Below are 17,506 nucleotides of genomic sequence, written 5' to 3'. Positions count from 1 at the left end.
TGCACCAACCAGCAGCCAGCTGCCACCAGAGATTTTAATGAGGCCATCTTCAATCATCCTACTACATGCCAACCTGCCATTTGACCGAAAACACAGGACAAGCCCAGCGGACATGAGATGAGAAGCCACCGCAGGTGAGAAAAACCACACAATACCACCCAGAATTGTAAGCTAACTGAAAGCTATTGCTTTAGGCCTCAATATTATGGAGTGACTTGTTAAACAATAGATAACTGATACACTTTAAGTTCATTATTCCTCCTACAATGAGAATTGATGTCTTTTAACAATTTTTGAAAAGTTTTAGCCATTATACTTCTAATATCGCCAATAACTTCTTTCTCTCTATCATCTTCTGGACTTTCCAATTCGCAATATTTCCAATATAAAATTTTTCATACTATCTTTTCTATATTTTAACCTCTCTCTCCTGTTTTCCTTTCTTTATCTTTGTACTGCAATTGAGCTAATTTCTTCAACAGCAGTTTCCATTTCATAAATTCTCTCCATGCCTGCATATAATACAGAGTTTCATAGGTTCACTGAGAATTTTGGTTTTTTGTTTTTGGGTTGTTTTGTTTACTTTTTTTTTTTCATTTCAATGACTATACTTTTTTATTCTAGAATTTCTCTTTGGTTCCTTTTCAAATTCCCCTGGTCAGATTTACTGTCTCTATTTATCTATTAGTCTATTTATCACTTATTTTTCAATTTATTTTGTTTCTTTAAGTATTTTAAAAATAGTTTTAAAAAATTCTTTATCTGGCCATTCCAATTTCTGCAACCCTTTGAGGATTAATTTGGCAATTTGTTGTTTCTTCCCACTTTCACACATTATGGCTTAAAAATTCATTTGTATGAACTTAATCTGTAATCTTTATTGTCTGCATTATAGATAATGCATTAAAAATAATGTCTTCTCCAGAAATAATCTGCATTTTCTTCATGAGGAATTCCAAAGATTCTACCATCTCAGGACCACTTTAAGATCATTTCTTGAGCTTCACAGGTAAAGCAAATCCAAATTTAAAACCTACATGATGTCAGGGATGTGGTTTCAAATTCTCAGGCGTGTATTATTTTTTCCTGTCTGGAGATGAAAGGGGAAAAAGCTAGTTATCAGACTGCCTCCCTTTTCTAGATAATGGACATTTTCAGCCTACCCTTTCACTGAAAGAGTAGTCTTTGAGAGTCCTGGCTTTATTTCCAAAGATTTAGTTCTAATTCCTATTCTTACCTGGGATCTAAGCCATTTCTCCCTTTTCACACAGACTCTTAGAACTTTCATACTTCATTGATAGGAATGAAAAACAGCACAGCCACTTTGGAAAGCAGGCAATTTCTTATAAAGTTGAATATACACATAACATACAACCCAGTAATCCTGTTTTTAACCAAGTGAAATGAAAACCTTTGTTCACACAAAAACCTGTATGCGAATATTTATAGTGGTTTTATTTATAATTGCCAAAAATTAGGAACAACCCAAATATCCATCAACTGAGGAAATGACAAACAAACTCTAGGACATTTATACAATGGAATCTGAATGCTGCTCAACAATGGAAAAAAAGAACCACTAAGACACAACAACACAGATGAATCTCAAAATTGTTATGCTAAATGAAAGAAGCCAGACTCAAAAGTCTAACATATTATATGATCCCATCTATATGACTGCCTGGAAAAGGCAAAACTATAGGACCAAAAACAGATCAGTTGATTGCTATGGTCTGAGGGTTGAAAAAGGAGCCGAACACAAAGGGGCACAGAGTAATTTGGGGAAGGGATGAATAGTTTTGGTCTTGATTGTGATGGTGGTTACACAACTGAAATATTTGTCAAAACTCACAGAACTGTATGTTTAAAAGGGTGAATTTTACTATATACAAATTGTATCTTAATTTTTAAAAAGGAAAATAAATAAATCTTAACACTCTAAGTTCCTGGTTAGACACCCAAACACACCACTGGTTTTCACTTTTCTCCATATATTTCACCACTAAAGAGGTCCCTTTTTGTTTTGTATTTTATCCAGCATTCATAAGTATTTTGAAGTCCTTTTGACTTTTGAAAATAATCTAATCTTCCATATTGCCAAAAGCAAATCTCTGCCATCATTTGAAGAATGCGACTATCTTAAAACTCCATGTTTTTAACTTTTTCAATTCATTTTACCACTGTATACTCATGTGTCTATGAAGCACAATAATGCAATTATTATATATTACCCTCTTTAAAGATAAGAAAACCAAAGCTCAGGAAAGTTGAGATATATGACATCTTATATATATCTATATATAGACATCTACCACAAATTGAATTAACATTCTGGGACTAGAAACTAATTTGAAGACTATCTTAAATTTCCTAAGTTTAGAAAGTGAATGAAAAACATTTTCAGATTCATTTACATTCTGCGTTATCCATGTCTGGCAAGAGAGTGAGCTGTGTGATCTTGGACAAGTCTCTTAAATCTCTACCTCCTTTCAAGACATCTTACTTCATAGAATTGTGAGAATCAAATTGGTTAATTCATATAAAGTTTGTAGAAAAGTACAAGACATACAGTACATGTACAATAAGCATTTGCTATTACTTTGCCATGCCCTTCCCACTAATATAATTATATACACATCTCCAATAGCATGGGAGATTGAGCATTACCTATAAACTTTACCAAGAAAGTTAGTGCTTACTTTGAATAAGCCATGTTTCTGGTTGCGCTGACCCAGCCATAAATTGCTTCCTGGGGGTAGGTTGGTATCAGGAGGGTCTATCACACGTTCATAAATCCTGTTGGAGCAAAGAACACAGTTACTAATAGAGAGGCTCAAAGCAGAACCAAAAGGTAAACATGCTATTTGAAGTATTCGTGGCATGTGATGGTATGGCAAGATGAAGCCAGTATGTAGTACCCTTGAAACAACATGTCTCAGAACGAACTTACTTAGACATTTGATCCAAGGCTCGTCCTGTCTTTCTATTCCCTCCCTTTGGCAGCAGAGGGAGGAAGGGGGCCTACTCTGAGCAAGGAAGTTTATATAAACTTTGAGAGGAAAGTGGCTTCATCCCATGTCACAGATGAGAAAGCTGAGGTTCAGAGAGGGTGAATGCATCAAGAGAGCCAACAAGAACTCTCAGCTGCCTGACTCCAAAGCCAGTATACTTTGCTTTGCACTCCACTCTTCCCTGGCTTTGGTTTATTTAGCTGCTACTCATTTCTACAGTAACCTGACAGAATCCTTTACACAAGCAAGCAGCAGTTGCCCAGATGGCAATATGCTTGGTCAGCAAAAGCCACTAACAGGAGTCATTATCCAATTGGAAAATATTTACTGAGCACCTGCTATGCTCAAGCACCCCAGGAGAGAGCACAAAAACCAGACATACAAATATCCTGCCCTCAGGAAGCTAAAGGAAGACAAAATTTTGTACATGAAGAAAATCCTCATAAGGTACACAGGGACATATAACTAATTCAGAGGAGGCAACAGCCGAGGTTTTTTAAGGTTCCCACAGAACCAGCAGAACAAATGAGTATCTCAGTTGTATGGCTCTGCCAAGTCCCCAGTTCATCACAAATCATTGCCTTCTTGAGAAACAGCCCCTGCAACCACCAGCTCATCATAAGCCTCCACCTCACCCCTGGCAAGAACCGCTCAGCATGTGCATGCTCAGAAGGGGAAGGAAGATCTTGCCTGAGATCCTTAGATGCTCCTTCTCCTGAGATGTTCAGAAGATTCTGGATGCCATAAGGTAGGGCCATTATCAGTGGACTTCTACTTCCCATGGGTACCTGTCCCCATTCCTTGCATTACACGGCCCTCATCAGAGTAGCTACTGGGAGTCAGGTGTGTCCAGAGGGCTGAACAACTGATCCGTCCTCCCTGTTGTGATGGAGCTGACACCTCCTAACAGAGACTGATAGACTCGGCCAGAGGCTCTCCGAAGAAAAGTTCAGAAGAGCTGAAAAACTGTCTGGCTGTGTCAAGGAAAGTGAATGACTGCAAGCCTGTTGCAATTGGGAGCCATTGTGCTGCGGCTTTATATCTCAGCCACATCGTCCATTACTCTACTAGTCCCCAGAGGAAAGATGCTGCTTCCCACCGATACGTGCAAGGTATTCAGCTGGCAAAGCTCTAAATATATCAGTTCTTCCTTTTCAAGTTATCTTTCCATTATAAATGGAGGCTCAAAACAAGCAAGGAAAAAAAGAAGTTTCCCTAAAAAGACAGGCTGTGCTTCCTCCACAAGAATCTAACCTTTTTTGAATGTCAGAATGAACCATTTTACATAAAATATTTTGTCAAAACTGCTTAACCACAAAATCCTGCAATATACTTCTAAAAAAGCAGCTTTGTTCTAATATAAGTGAAAAACTAGAAATAAGCTAAATTTGCAACAGAGGAGAAATGCATAAGATATAAGAGATCAACTTGATAGAATTTACTACAGTCATTAAGAGCAATAAATATGCAGGCTATGAAACATGGGAAAGCACTGGAGAAAAGTAGAATGAAAAATTATTTATGCACTATGGCGATAATGATGCAAAAATTATGTTCAATGTGGGTAAATATGAGAAGAGGCCAGAGAGAAATGGAAATTGCTATATTTAAGTGAAGAGGTGGAAGCATAATTTTCTATATGGTTGTTCTACTATTAAATTGAAAAAGACGTCAAACTATTTACCTTAACCTGCAGCTTTCAGTTCAAAAGCTTTCTTTTTTGGTTTTCAACATGCTAGAGAGTGAGTTCCAATGAACAGAGGAGGCATCTAATCAATGTTTATTAAATGCAAGAATGAAGGAATGAATGAACGATTAAAAGGATCACACTCCCATCGTGCCTTATTTTTCACAAGCATAACTCCTTGTGCCTTAAAAATCATTCAAGAAGCAAACATCTGAGGCCCACTATAAGCTAAACTACGATGACCCATCCCTGCAGCAAAGGGGCGTGCAGGCTGATTTCCAATGTGACAGCCCCTGCCAAGGCCCCTTCCTGATGCCAAGGAAAGTCTGTCCATTGTTGCCTTCCTGACAGCCCTGACAATCCATTCTAAGAGGCACTACGGAAAGCCATGCTGCAGGCACAATCACCAAACTGATACATACATAACAGCATGAATGTGCTTAAAAACAGAAACAAAACAAACAAACACCAAGGAGATCTAATCAAACCCAAACCTGAAGGACATTCCACAAAATAACTGGCTGTGCTCTTTAAAATCAGTATCATGAAAGATTAAAAAAAAAGCCTAAGGATTAAGAGAGACACCTCACCCCCACCCCACCTCACCCCAAAAAACCTAAATGCAAGGCAGAATCCTGCATTGGATTCTGAAGCAGGAAAAAAAATCCCATTAAGGACATACTGGGAAACTTGGCAAAATTTGAATAAGGTTTGTAGATTATATAATAATACTGTATCAGTATCAGTGTAGATTATATAATAATATTGTATCAGTATTAAATTTCAAAATTTAAGTGAATGTCTTGTTCTTAGGAATATGCACTGAAGTAATAGGGGTCAAGTCTTATGATATCTGCAACTTACTCTCAAAGAGTTCAAAAATAATAATGATGGGCGTGGATATTCCTGGTTTTCTAGTTAACAAGGTTTCTCTCACATCAGCAGCTACCTGATGGCCTACAGTTTTGGGTGTGACACTGTGCCAAGCTATGGGGCAACAGGGACAAAATTAAGACGGCCACATCCTTGCCCTCAGGTCAGATGGCTGAGGCAGACAGATAAGATGCACATGCCCACCTTATAATATGATGCAATCAATGTGCCATTCTTTGGAAGCAGAGAGGAAAGAAAACAACTCTGCCTGCAACTAGTCAGAGAAGACTTTCCAAAGGAGACACTGAATTTTGAATGTAGAATAAAATGGAGTTCACACGAACAGCCAGCCCTGGAAAGGCACGTAATGGGCGCCAAGCATTGTGCTGAGGGCTCCCTATACGCTAACCCACTGAATCCTCACATGGCCATCACTAGGTCGGTGCTCTTAGTTCAACAAAGTCAAATGACTTGTCCAAGGTTAAACAGGTTGTGCACAGCAGAACCAGAAGTTCAACCTGGACCGCAGGGTCTGTGCTTTCAGCCCCCTTGCTATACGGCCTCTCTAGACAAGCAAGGAGGGGCAGCTCCCGTCATGAAAACCCCAGGAGAGCTCAAAGAGTTAAAATACAGGAAAACAGAAACAATAAATACTTGTAGAGCAAATAACGGAGATGGGGGAGGCCACCTGTCAACTAAACACACCCACTGAACAAGTGAGCAAGAAATAAAATTCTGTTACGTAAAGCCAATGAGATGGCGAGGATTCTCTGCAGCAGTGGCTAATAAATACATTAGCCTAATAAATATACCCAGTGAAAAATAGAAAGGTTAGTAACTATCATGTTTCCATGCCCACAAAGCCAAGAGGTAACAGGGAAAACATAGGGTCACAGAGAAAACATGAACTTAGAGCAAACAGATTTGGGTTCAGATTTCAAGTTCTACACCCTACTAACTCTATGACCTTAATCACGTTGTCTAATCTCTCTGAACTTCAGTTTCCTCAGATTTAAAAAAATGGGGATAATAGTGCTGACTGTAAGTGTTGTATTGAGTATTAAATGAAGTATGTTTAAAATACATGGCACACAGTAAGGACTGCCATTCTGTCAAATCGTGTGAGAATGCAGAGCTACACAGTCATGTGGCCCAATCCAGCATATATACTTATATATATGCATATACTTATATATGCGATGTACACTTATCTACAAAGAGCCCAGGTCTCTTACTTTGCCAGGGCTGCCATAACAAAGTACCACAGGCTGGTTGGCTTAAACAAATAGGCATTTATTTTCTCAGATTTGGAGTGTAAAAGTCCAAAATCAAGGAGCCATCAGGATCGTGCTTTCTCCAAAGCTTGTAGCATCCTGCTGGTGGCCTGCCAACATTCCACAACTCAGTCTCTGTCTCTGCCAAATAGCCCTCCCTCCCCATCTGTTTCTTACTGTCTCCTACTACTGTGTCCAAATTCCCTCTACTTAAAAAAGGCTCTGGTCACACTGCATTAAGACCCACCCACCCTGGTTTAGTTCTACCTCACCTTAACTAATAGAATCTTCAAAGATCCTATTTACAAATGAGTCATAGCCACAAGACCTGGAGTTAGGACTTGAAAATGTCTTTGTGGGAAACATGATTCACTCCCTAACACTGTGACTCCCACCAAATGATTTCACTGAGATGGCATTTTCAATGTCTTTAGATCCTTAGGGTATAGAGTTTAAAGAAATGACATCACTGTTACATGGACTACATTTAAGGGCATGAGAATCCAATGCTGAAATACAAGAATTTAGTCTCTAATTGACTGTAAGATTCCACAACCTGTAAAATAAGTCCTAAGTTTCTTTTCATCTTCTAAAAATTTAAAAAGCTAGTAACAAGTGAATATGTAACCAGAAAAAAAACCAAAGGAATTAACAGTATTAATTTCTGTTGCTGTTTAATCTGATGTTATGGAGCAGGCTAATGACCTATTTTGATACTAAATTTTGGATTAAAAAAAGAATTTAGGGACAAGGTATGACACCCTAATGCCATGGTATGTTTATTACTTTAAAGTGTTATTCTTTAGCTTCTTTCGATTCTTTTAAACTCTAAATTACAAACTTTTCCATACAAATTACTCAAAATTCTAAGTAAACATTTTGTTATTTAATTTCTGTACATTCTTCCAAAAATGTAATTCTTTAATATTTACAAATCTTTGTGTTTTTTTTTTTTGAGAGTTCATATGAACTCAGACAAGATGAGAAAAGGGCTCATAAAAAGGAAGAGGTATGAGAATAATTTGTAATTTATTAGACTGTGGTTTGAGACATACAGTTTTATACCGAACCAAAAAATGCATTATACCTAAACATTGATGCTGAGCTTCAATTATATTTTCTTTGAGTAAAATAAGGCAGGACATTATTACTAACACTTTCGCCCAGCCCAGCATTAGATACTTTTCTAGTCTATTTGGGACCATTAACTGGATTTAGCAAATCCACAGAAAAGGTTTCTAGGCAAATAAAAATTTCAGCAGTGTGTCAAGGCTCCCACTCTAAGCTTTTCCTTCAGACTGCCCTTACGCATTTTTTATGTTTTACAAGGTTCTATGGACATTACTACACCTATATAACACATATATGTTTAATGAACATATGTGATTTACAGCTTTCTGGGAGAAAGTTTCATTAAAGCTCATTCTTTTTAACATATCAATTTTTCATAATTCCTGAGTGCTCAATACGTCAGTTCTTTACTGATATTTGAGACTATCTACTCTTGAATGATGTATTTAGATACACATTTTTCCAAGCTTTGGAGCACAGTACTGTATCCTCCCACTATCCTCAGGAATCTAGAAGATTCTGGTCATGGATGTGTCTGCCTTCCAAGCCCTCCATCCCAAGAAAGGAGGAATTGGGCTTTCATAGAACTCCTGGACCCAGCACTGTCACCCTCAAGTTGTGCCTGAACTTCCTAGCTACTACTGCCACTGGTTATCCGCTGGATCTAGGGCAAATGGACCACCCCCACCCCCAACCCCAGCAGCACCCCCGAACCTACTCAGCTGAGTCCTACACTGAGAGAACATCCCCAACCAACCTCTGTAGAGGAGCCCCAAGCCACCTGGTCGCTTTCTATCACTTAGCTGGTTTTACTGTTATCAAAGCAAACAACTCTCCAAAATCATCTTAGCTCTTTGCAGACTGACAGCCTCCTCATACTATAAGCAACCTGAGAGCAGGAACTTGTCTGTCATTTTTGTGTCATTATCTCCAGCATGCAGAAGAGCACCTAGCCAAAGTACATGCTTACCTCATACATGAACCAAATGAACAAATGAATGAGTGCTGCTTTGATACTGCTTCCAGAATGAGAGTGCTATAATCAGAGAGTTATACAAGCCCTAATGTACTACGTATGGCAGAGACTTTATGAAGAGCAATTAGCAAAACTTGGAATAATCCAGACTGAACAATCAGGTGGCCAAATTTAACAATTTACATTATTAAAATAATCCTGACAAAAATGACTCAATAAAAAATGAAATGCAATAATACTTTTCAACCACTGTCCTCTACTATACTCAGTTGAGATTTACACAAAAAGCACAAAAGAGCAAGATGAGCCCCTCTTACTGTTCTTCCACGAGAAGAGAGGCCCAGTTAGAATCTGCCAGGCAGACAACTCACTAGCAGGAAAGTCAGATAGATGTATTTCAGAAAGAGCAAGAAGAAGAATCAGCAATTTGAAAATTAATTAGTCAAGCACAGTCCTTTCTACATGCACATGATTTACTGCTTAAGTTGATGGTACTATAATTAGCCCTAATTTATTACACTCCCAAAGGCTTTCTGATACAAATAATGCATTCGCTCTAAAACCATCTAAAATCTGCCTTTTCTTTTGGCCAATGAAAACCAATTCCCACTCAATCATGTTTCTGAAGCCTTGTGCTTCCTTGAGCCATTAAACAAGGTGCTGCCTATTAAGCTCTGTTGAGAGAATTATATGTTGGGGAATTTCACATGCCATTAGTATCTATCAATATTTTAAAGTGTAAGTATCTCATTTCTGGTACAACACCATGCAAAATTAAACATTCAGTCAAACATTAAAAACTGCTTGAGAGGAATGAACAATACAAAGTGTAACTGATATGTTCCTTGTGAAAGTGAGTCGCTGACTCAAGGGCTCATATTAGGAATTTTTTTCCGCAAGGTATAACCTCTCTTTATTCATGAAGTGGTTAAGAATGCCCTCTCAAGCAAGTGTCCCATCTGCTTAAAATACAAACTAATATTTTATGAAGAACTCGATTTTCCGTTACAGCCCTCAGAGCTCAACACAAAATAATGCAGTGATCTGACAATACTACTTATAAAGAAATATTGAATTTTTATTTACCAGGATGAAGAAAGGCCTCTGAAGGGACTCCACAATACCTTTCCCAATTACACAGAAGAATGAATTTCCAATGCGAACCGTCTGAATCTACATGTATTATACCACCGTTCAGTGAAACAATATGAAGCCAGATGAGACGCTAAATAAGGAAGTTTATCTTGGGCTTTGCCTAGAATTGAAGAAAAGCTCTCCCTCTCTCCCCAAAGAGGAAAGTTGCAATGACCTTAATTTGCTGCTAAAGGCTCATCCTCATTGCCTTTAGCTGGCATTATTGAATATCAAGATTCTTCTCTTCATTGGCCAGAGCAACTAGCACAAATACTGCAAAATGGTTTTAATTTAACAACAAGAATTCATTGGCTCACAGTTTCAAAGCTAAGAGATCAAAAATCAAGATATCAACATCTGCTTTTCCCTGGAATCTGTAGCATTTTTGGTGCTGACTACCAGTGATCCTTGGGATTCCCTGGCTTATATCTCCTTCTCTGGCCACACAGGGATGCCCTCTTCTTTCACTGGCTCTTCCAGTTTCTGCTGCCTTCCAGCTTCTTCCTGTGTGACCTTCCCCTTTAGACTCCCAGTTTCTCTTTCTAAGGCTTCCAGGATTATGGATTAAGACACACATTTCTTCACTTAGGCCACACCTTGACTAAAAATAACAATGTTTAATAGGTCTTATTTACAACGTATCAGAAATCACAGGAATTCTGATTAAGATTAAGAACATGTCTAAATTAGAGTTCAAAATTCATTCTACCATAATGCTCCTTGGAGAAAAGTTTACTATTCAGAACACAAGATATTTCTCATCCAAAATCCCCATCACTATGATATGGTAGGTGACCTTGCACACATGGCCTTATGCTAAAGGGGCATAACAATCTCCCCTGTCTCAGCCTTTCAGGGCAAATGTGAAAATAACTTGAATTTCTTGAACTTCAACGTGAAAAGTGGAAGACATCGATGGTGTCACTAGCTTGATCCTTAGTGCTGAAACATGTTGAGCATTCATTCCATCGGTCACTGTACTCTTCAAAGCAGCTCCTCAAAGCTTGCTTACTGTGTTTTGTCAGCTGTGTACACTGATGAGCTATCTGCTGGATTTCAATGTCAGGCTGCCTGGCTGTTGCTAATTTACCAAAATGGAATATGCCACACAAAGAGCTTGTACCAGAAGTACATGAAAGGAATGCCCCGAAGAGAAATTTTGTAAACACCTCTTACCAATCTGTTTAACAAAGCAAATGACACTTAACAAAATGACAAGATTAAAAAATGTACAGGATAAAACAAACTGTGACTGGGGAGGATTATAGGAATGACCATAGCCTCAAACATGGTCCTCAGCAGAGCTCAGCAGTTTTCCAAACTGTTTATCAACTGGCTGCAGAGTAAATACAAATGAAAACAAAAAAGAGGAGGCAAAGTTGAAATCTGGGAGGAGATGTGTCTTATGATGGTAAATGAGAAGACAGTAGTATTCAAATGAGATTAGAAAACACTGCAGGAAAGACTGCGGAGCAGGGTGCGTACTCCCTCCAAAGAGAACAGACGCCTTGCCAGAGAAAATCAAGCCCAAGTGTGAAAATCCAGCCCCCGTGCTACCCGTTTCATGCACAAAGAAAACAGTCATCAACCCCATGCTTTTCCTTCCCTAGTAACCAAATTTTACTCTTTACCATTTCTTTCCTCACTTGGATCACTAAGTAATACCAGGGGCTGCTTCCATTCGTATCATATTTTATGGCCCTAATATTTCCTTCCACCACGTCTCACTAAGCCTTACTCTGTGCCTAAAGTTCATGATCCAGATATCACTCCAAGATGATGCTGTTTGCAGATCAGGGTCAAATAACCAGATCACAGCATGTCCTATTTAGCATTTTTTCTATGATTTGGCAGTATAATAAGACATGTGCTTATTGAATCTGTAAAAAATATGAAGCTGCTGTGACTGTTCCAATCATAACAGATTTAGGGTAACAACCATCAGGAGTAAAAGAGAAATAATAGGCAGAATTGGGGCCAAACTAAGATGAAATTTAACACAGAAGTGAAAGATCCCATGCATGAGGTAAATATGCGTCTCAAAAACAACGTGAGATTTAAGATTTAATTACAACACATATCAGAAAAAGTACTTGGCTGTTCCATGTGGTAATTATATGTTTAACTTCCTACAGAACTGCAAAACTGTTTTCCACAGCAGTTTCACCATTTTACAGTCTCACCAACAGGGCACAAGGGTTCCGATTTCTCCACATCCTTGACAACACTTACTATTTTCTTTGTTGTTGTTTTCTAAATAGTGGTCATCCAAGTGGGTATGAAGTGGTATTGCAATATGGATTTGATTTGCATTTCCTAATAGCTAATGATGTTGACCAACTTCTCATGTGCTTACTGTCAATTTTAGATTGTCTTCAGAGAAACTGAAGACTATTCAGTTCAAACTATTTGCCCATCTGAATGAATTTATCTTTTGGTTGTTGAGCTATAGAGGTCTTGGTGGTTAGGTTCTGGTGTGAATGATGATGCCCAGTAGTCTGGTTAGGCAAGAACTGGCCTGACCATGGCTGCAAGGATACTTCATGGGTGGCTGATAAATCACAAGGCTGGTGTATTAACTCATCAGTCAGTTGCTTGCATCTCTGGCTGACTGACGCTTGCACCTGTGATTAACTAAGGCGCAGCTCCCACCATGAGATAGTCCAATCAGTTGAAGGCTGATTAGGAAGAAGACTCTCTGCTTCTTCACCCAGTGAGCCCCTCCTGTGGAGTTCAGTCCAGACCTTACATCGGAGCTGCCAGCTTCATAGCCTACCCTACAGATTTTGGACCCTTTCATTCCCACCACTGTGTGAGACACCTTTATAAATCTCATATTTACAGATCTCTCCAGTTGGTTCTATTTCTCTAGAGAATCTTGAATAGCACAGGGTTCACTACATATTCTAGATATTAAACCCTTACCAGATATAAGACCTCCAAATATCTTCTTCCATTGTATAAGTTGTCTTCACTTTCTTAATAATGTCCTCTTGATGCACAAGTTTTTTAATTTTCATTTTAATTTATCCATTTTTTTCTTTTTTGTTTGTGGTTTTCTTTTTTTTTCTTTACTAGAGAAGTTAAAGATTTACAAAACAATCAAGCATAAAATACAGGATCCCCATATGTGGGATATAGGATTCCATATCACTCCACCAGCACCTTGTATTGGGCTGGAACACTGGTTACAATTGGTGACAGCACATTTTTATAATTGCACTATTAATTAAAGTCCATGATTTAAGTTATGGTTCAGTTTTAGTGCAGTACCATGGATATTTTTTAGTTTTTTTATTCTGTTACAATTTAAACCTCTAACATTTCCTCTTTTAATTATATTCAGATATATATTTCAGTGCCGTTAATTTTATTCACAGTGTTGTGCTACCATCATTACTACCCATTACTAAAACTTTCCATCATTCCAAATAGGAACTCTGTACATTTTAAACCCTAACTTATCATTCCCTACCCCACCCCATCCCCTGGTAACCTATACTCTAGAGTCTAACTTGATGAGTTTGCTTATTCTAATTGTTTCAAAACAGTAAGATCATATGCTTTATGTCCTTTTGGGTCTTATTTCACTCAACATGTTTTCCGGATTCACCCATATTGCCACATGATCAGAACTTCATACATTTTTACAGCTGAATAATATTCCATCGTATGTATACACCACATTTTATTTATCCATTCATCAGTTGATGGACACGTAGGTTTATTCCATCTTTTAGCTATTGTGACTAATGCCACTATGAACATTAGTGTGCAAATATCTGTTCGAGTCCCTCCTTTCAATTTTCGGAGGTATATACATAGCAGTGGGATTACCAGGTCATATGGTAGTTCTATCCTTTGTTTTCTGAGGAAACAAACTATCTTCCACAGTGGATATACCATATTACTTTGCTATCACCTGCCAAAAAAAGAGTATTCCTATTTCTCTGCATCCTCTCCAACACTTTTTATTTTCCATTTTTTTAGTAACAGACATTCTAATGAATTGAAATGGTATTACACCATGGTTTTGATTTGCATCTCCCTGATGGCTAATGGTGTTAAGCATCTATCATATGCTTTGTGATCATTTGTATATTTTCTTCGGGGAGATGCTTGTTCAACTCTTCTGTCCATTTTTTAGTTGAGTTGTTTGTCTTCATGCTGTTAAGTTGAAGGATTTCTTTATATACACTAGATATTAATTATTTATCAGACATGTGGTTTCCAAATATTTTCATTCATTGTATAGGTTATCATTTTACTTTCATGATAAAGTGCTTTGAGTAACAAAAGCTCTGTTCTCTTTTTTATTTTGATGAGGTCCCATTTATTTGTTTATTCCTTTGTTGCTTGAATTTTGGGTGTAAATTCTAAGAAACCACTATCTAACACAAGGTCCTGAAGATGATTCCCTATGTTTTCTTGTAGGCATTTGATAGCTACTAAGGTCTTTGATCCATTTGAGTTGATCGAGGTAGAGGTCCTCCCTCCTTATTGTTTTTGTTTGTTTATTCTGTTTTTTTGCAAATGGATGTCCAGTTTTCCTAGCACCATTTGTCAAAGAAACCCCAAATGTCATCAGCCCTTTTTTGACTTGTTATCTTTCCCTGGAAGTCGCAGTTTGGACATTTTTATAGTCTTTGAAGTGTAAACTTGAAAGTTAATAAATTTCCTTTAAAAAAGCAACCCTCCCCCCCTTCAAAAAAAAGCCAACCCATTTCTTGTGTATTGCATTCTGGCAGCTTTAACAAACTAGAACTAAAAGATTTTGGCACCAGGAATGGGCTACTGCAGTTTGCAAATATCAAACATGTTAGACTGTTTTATTTTAATGAATAAAGGGAAGATTCTGGAAGAACTGCGAGGCATTTCATAGAGAAAGCCTAAATTGCTTTGAAGAGACTGTTGGTACAAACATGGACTGTAAGAATGCTTCCATCAAGTCCTTAGAAAGAAATGATGCACATGATATTACAAACTGGAAGAAAGGTGATCCTTGTTTTAAAATGACAGAGAATTTAGTCAAGTTGTGTCCTGATTTTGCATGGAACTTAGAATTTAAAAATGGTAAGCCATGGTACTTAGTTTAAATTTCCAAACTAAATGTGGAAAATGAGCCTGGTTTTTTCCTTGCAGCTTATAATGAAACATGACAGCAAAGAGGTAAGTTAAGAACTGATCTCCTGAGTACAAAGAAACCAGAAATTGATGGTCTGGAAAATCCTGAGCTTCCAGAAAGTGAGACACCAATGAATAGGACCCCACTTGAGGATTTAACCAAACGTGGAACCAGCAGCCATTTCAGGAAAAGCAAAATTGGAGGAGTTATCCAGAAAGGATTTGTGGAAAGTCTTATTGCCTGATGGTTATGATCTCTGCATATTGCAAAGAAAACCAACAAGAGTATTATGAAATCTGTATAAAGGGATCTGTACTAAAAGGGACAGATTGAAGAAAAAATGACTTCAAAGGCAGAACCATGGAAGCAAAGGTCTGAAGCCAAGAAACCTCAGGCCAGATGAGCGGACACACCCAGGCACTTGGAGAGGGTGAGTTTGCCCCAGAGGCAGAGAGAAGGCTGTCTGCCTTGGTGGTCAGGAAGAGTAGTGTCACCTCAGGCCTTGGAGAGGGTAGAGCACATAAATCGGGGATATGGGGGAGCCTGGCTGCCACACCATTGTCTGGAGGGGTTGAGCGTGTGTCGCAGAGATGGTAGAGAGCCAAAGTGCTGCCCCAATGTTTGGAGAGTGAAGCCAAGAAAAAGTTGGCCCCCACAACATGCTCCAGTGTTGCAACTCTCACTCCAGCATTTGGAAAGAATAGTGTCATTACATAGGCCCTTGGAAAGGGTGAAACTGCCACTTTCTTAAGACCAGAGATAAATGACTCTCAGACTTTACAGTCTAAGGTGTTTGCCCTGCCATTTTTAGGAACTGGTTGAGAACTTTGACCCCTATTTTCCTCCCAATATCATGCTACGGAAATGGGAACAAGTATCCTATGATTGTTCCTCCTTTACATATTGACAGCAGATAACTTGTTCTGAGTTTTATAGGTCCAGAGCCAAAGAAGAATTTTGCCTTAGGAAAGACCATGTCTGAAGCTGACTTTGATGAGATTTTGTATTGTTACTGAAATGGTTTAAGGCTTTCTGATGTTGCAATGGAATTAATGTATTTCAAATTTGTAAAGGATACCTATCTTTGGCGTCCAGAGGATGGAATGTGTTGGTTTGAACGTGTTGTGCACTCCAGAAAAGCCATGTTCTTTAATCCTCACTCAATATCATTGAGTGGGATATTTTTTTACTGAGTTGTTTACATGGAGATGTGACTCACTCAATTGTGGGCAGGACCTTTTGATTAGGTGGTTTCTATGGAGATGTGTCCCCACCTATTCAAGGTGGGATCACCTCCTGGAGTCCTTTAAGAGATAACAATTTTGGAGAAAGCTTCAGAACTGACACAGACAAGAGACCTTTGGAAATGGAGAAGAAAATGCCCCCAGGGGAAGCCATTTTGAAATGAGAAGCCAGGAGAGAAAGCTAGCTGACATCACCACGTGCCTTCCCAGCTGACAGAGAAGCTCCTAATGTCATCAGCCCTTTCTTGAGTCAAGGCTTCTTTCCCTGGATGCCTTAGTTTGGACACTTTTATACCCTTAGAACCATAAGTCTGCAATAATATAAAGTTCTTTTATAAAGGCCAGCCCATTTCTGGTATATTGTTTTCTGACAGTTTTAACAGACTAAAACAGGTACTGATTGACATCTTAATGACATTTAGTCTTCCCAGTTATGAACATGGACAATCCTTCCACCAGCTGGTGATAACACAAAGATTTTCTTGATCTTCAGCCCTACTATCAGGAAGATCTATCTACAGCAAATGCAATGTTCTGGGCTTTCTGAGTCTTTGTTTTGTTCTGGGCATGTGTTTTGTCCTGGGCTTTTTTTTTACTTATTAGTTGTTTGGCATTCCCCTGTTTATAGGAGTTGCATTGTCCCCTCTTCCCCAGAAATCAGATCTCCCTCCCTCAGGTATTTGAAGCAGGCCTTTGTCCCAGACTGTCTACCTCTACATATTTTTCTATCCTTTTCATTGTCTCATGCTGCTTTTTCCTGAATGGCAAATTCTGGGAAGAGAGTCACCCCAGAGAGAACTTTTCCAGGTCAGTCTTTCCCAGGCAATACAGGGCCAGGGGCCCACACATGGGTCACCGACCAGCTCCAGATTACCCTGGGGAGAGATTCACGAAGGGTGCCAAAAGCTTCTTGGATGACTCCCCAAAGCTGACCTTTCCTGACTTGCCCAGCAAATGTAGCCCTTCAGCTTGCTGTCTTCTCAGCCCTGAGGAGGTGCTATGTCTTTAAATCTCCACAACCTCTGCCCCTAGTGGAGGAGGGTTGAAACAATGGCTACCATTGCCTTTGCTCAGGCCAGTTGAAATAATAGTTGCCCCCAGAGCCAGGCCC

The 17,506-nt window shown here is 38.7% G+C and overlaps 1 protein-coding gene across 1 annotated transcript in view; it reads right to left on the bottom strand.

The window, feature by feature from the left end:
- The window catches only part of NELL1 (neural EGFL like 1), an 884,414-nt gene that overhangs the window by 673,849 nt on the left and 193,059 nt on the right, over positions 1 to 17,506 (bottom strand). Inside the window, exon 5 of the mRNA XM_077114226.1 lies at positions 2,700 to 2,796. Within this exon, the coding sequence (XP_076970341.1) occupies positions 2,700 to 2,796 (97 nt within the window). The remainder of the gene's footprint in view (positions 1 to 2,699; positions 2,797 to 17,506) is intronic.

Source organism: Tamandua tetradactyla, chromosome 8 (genome assembly GCF_023851605.1).
Source record: "Tamandua tetradactyla isolate mTamTet1 chromosome 8, mTamTet1.pri, whole genome shotgun sequence".
NCBI lineage: Eukaryota > Metazoa > Chordata > Mammalia > Pilosa > Myrmecophagidae > Tamandua > Tamandua tetradactyla.
The sequence above is the reverse complement of the archived record's forward strand: the minus strand, read 5'-3'. Positions and strand labels throughout refer to the sequence as shown.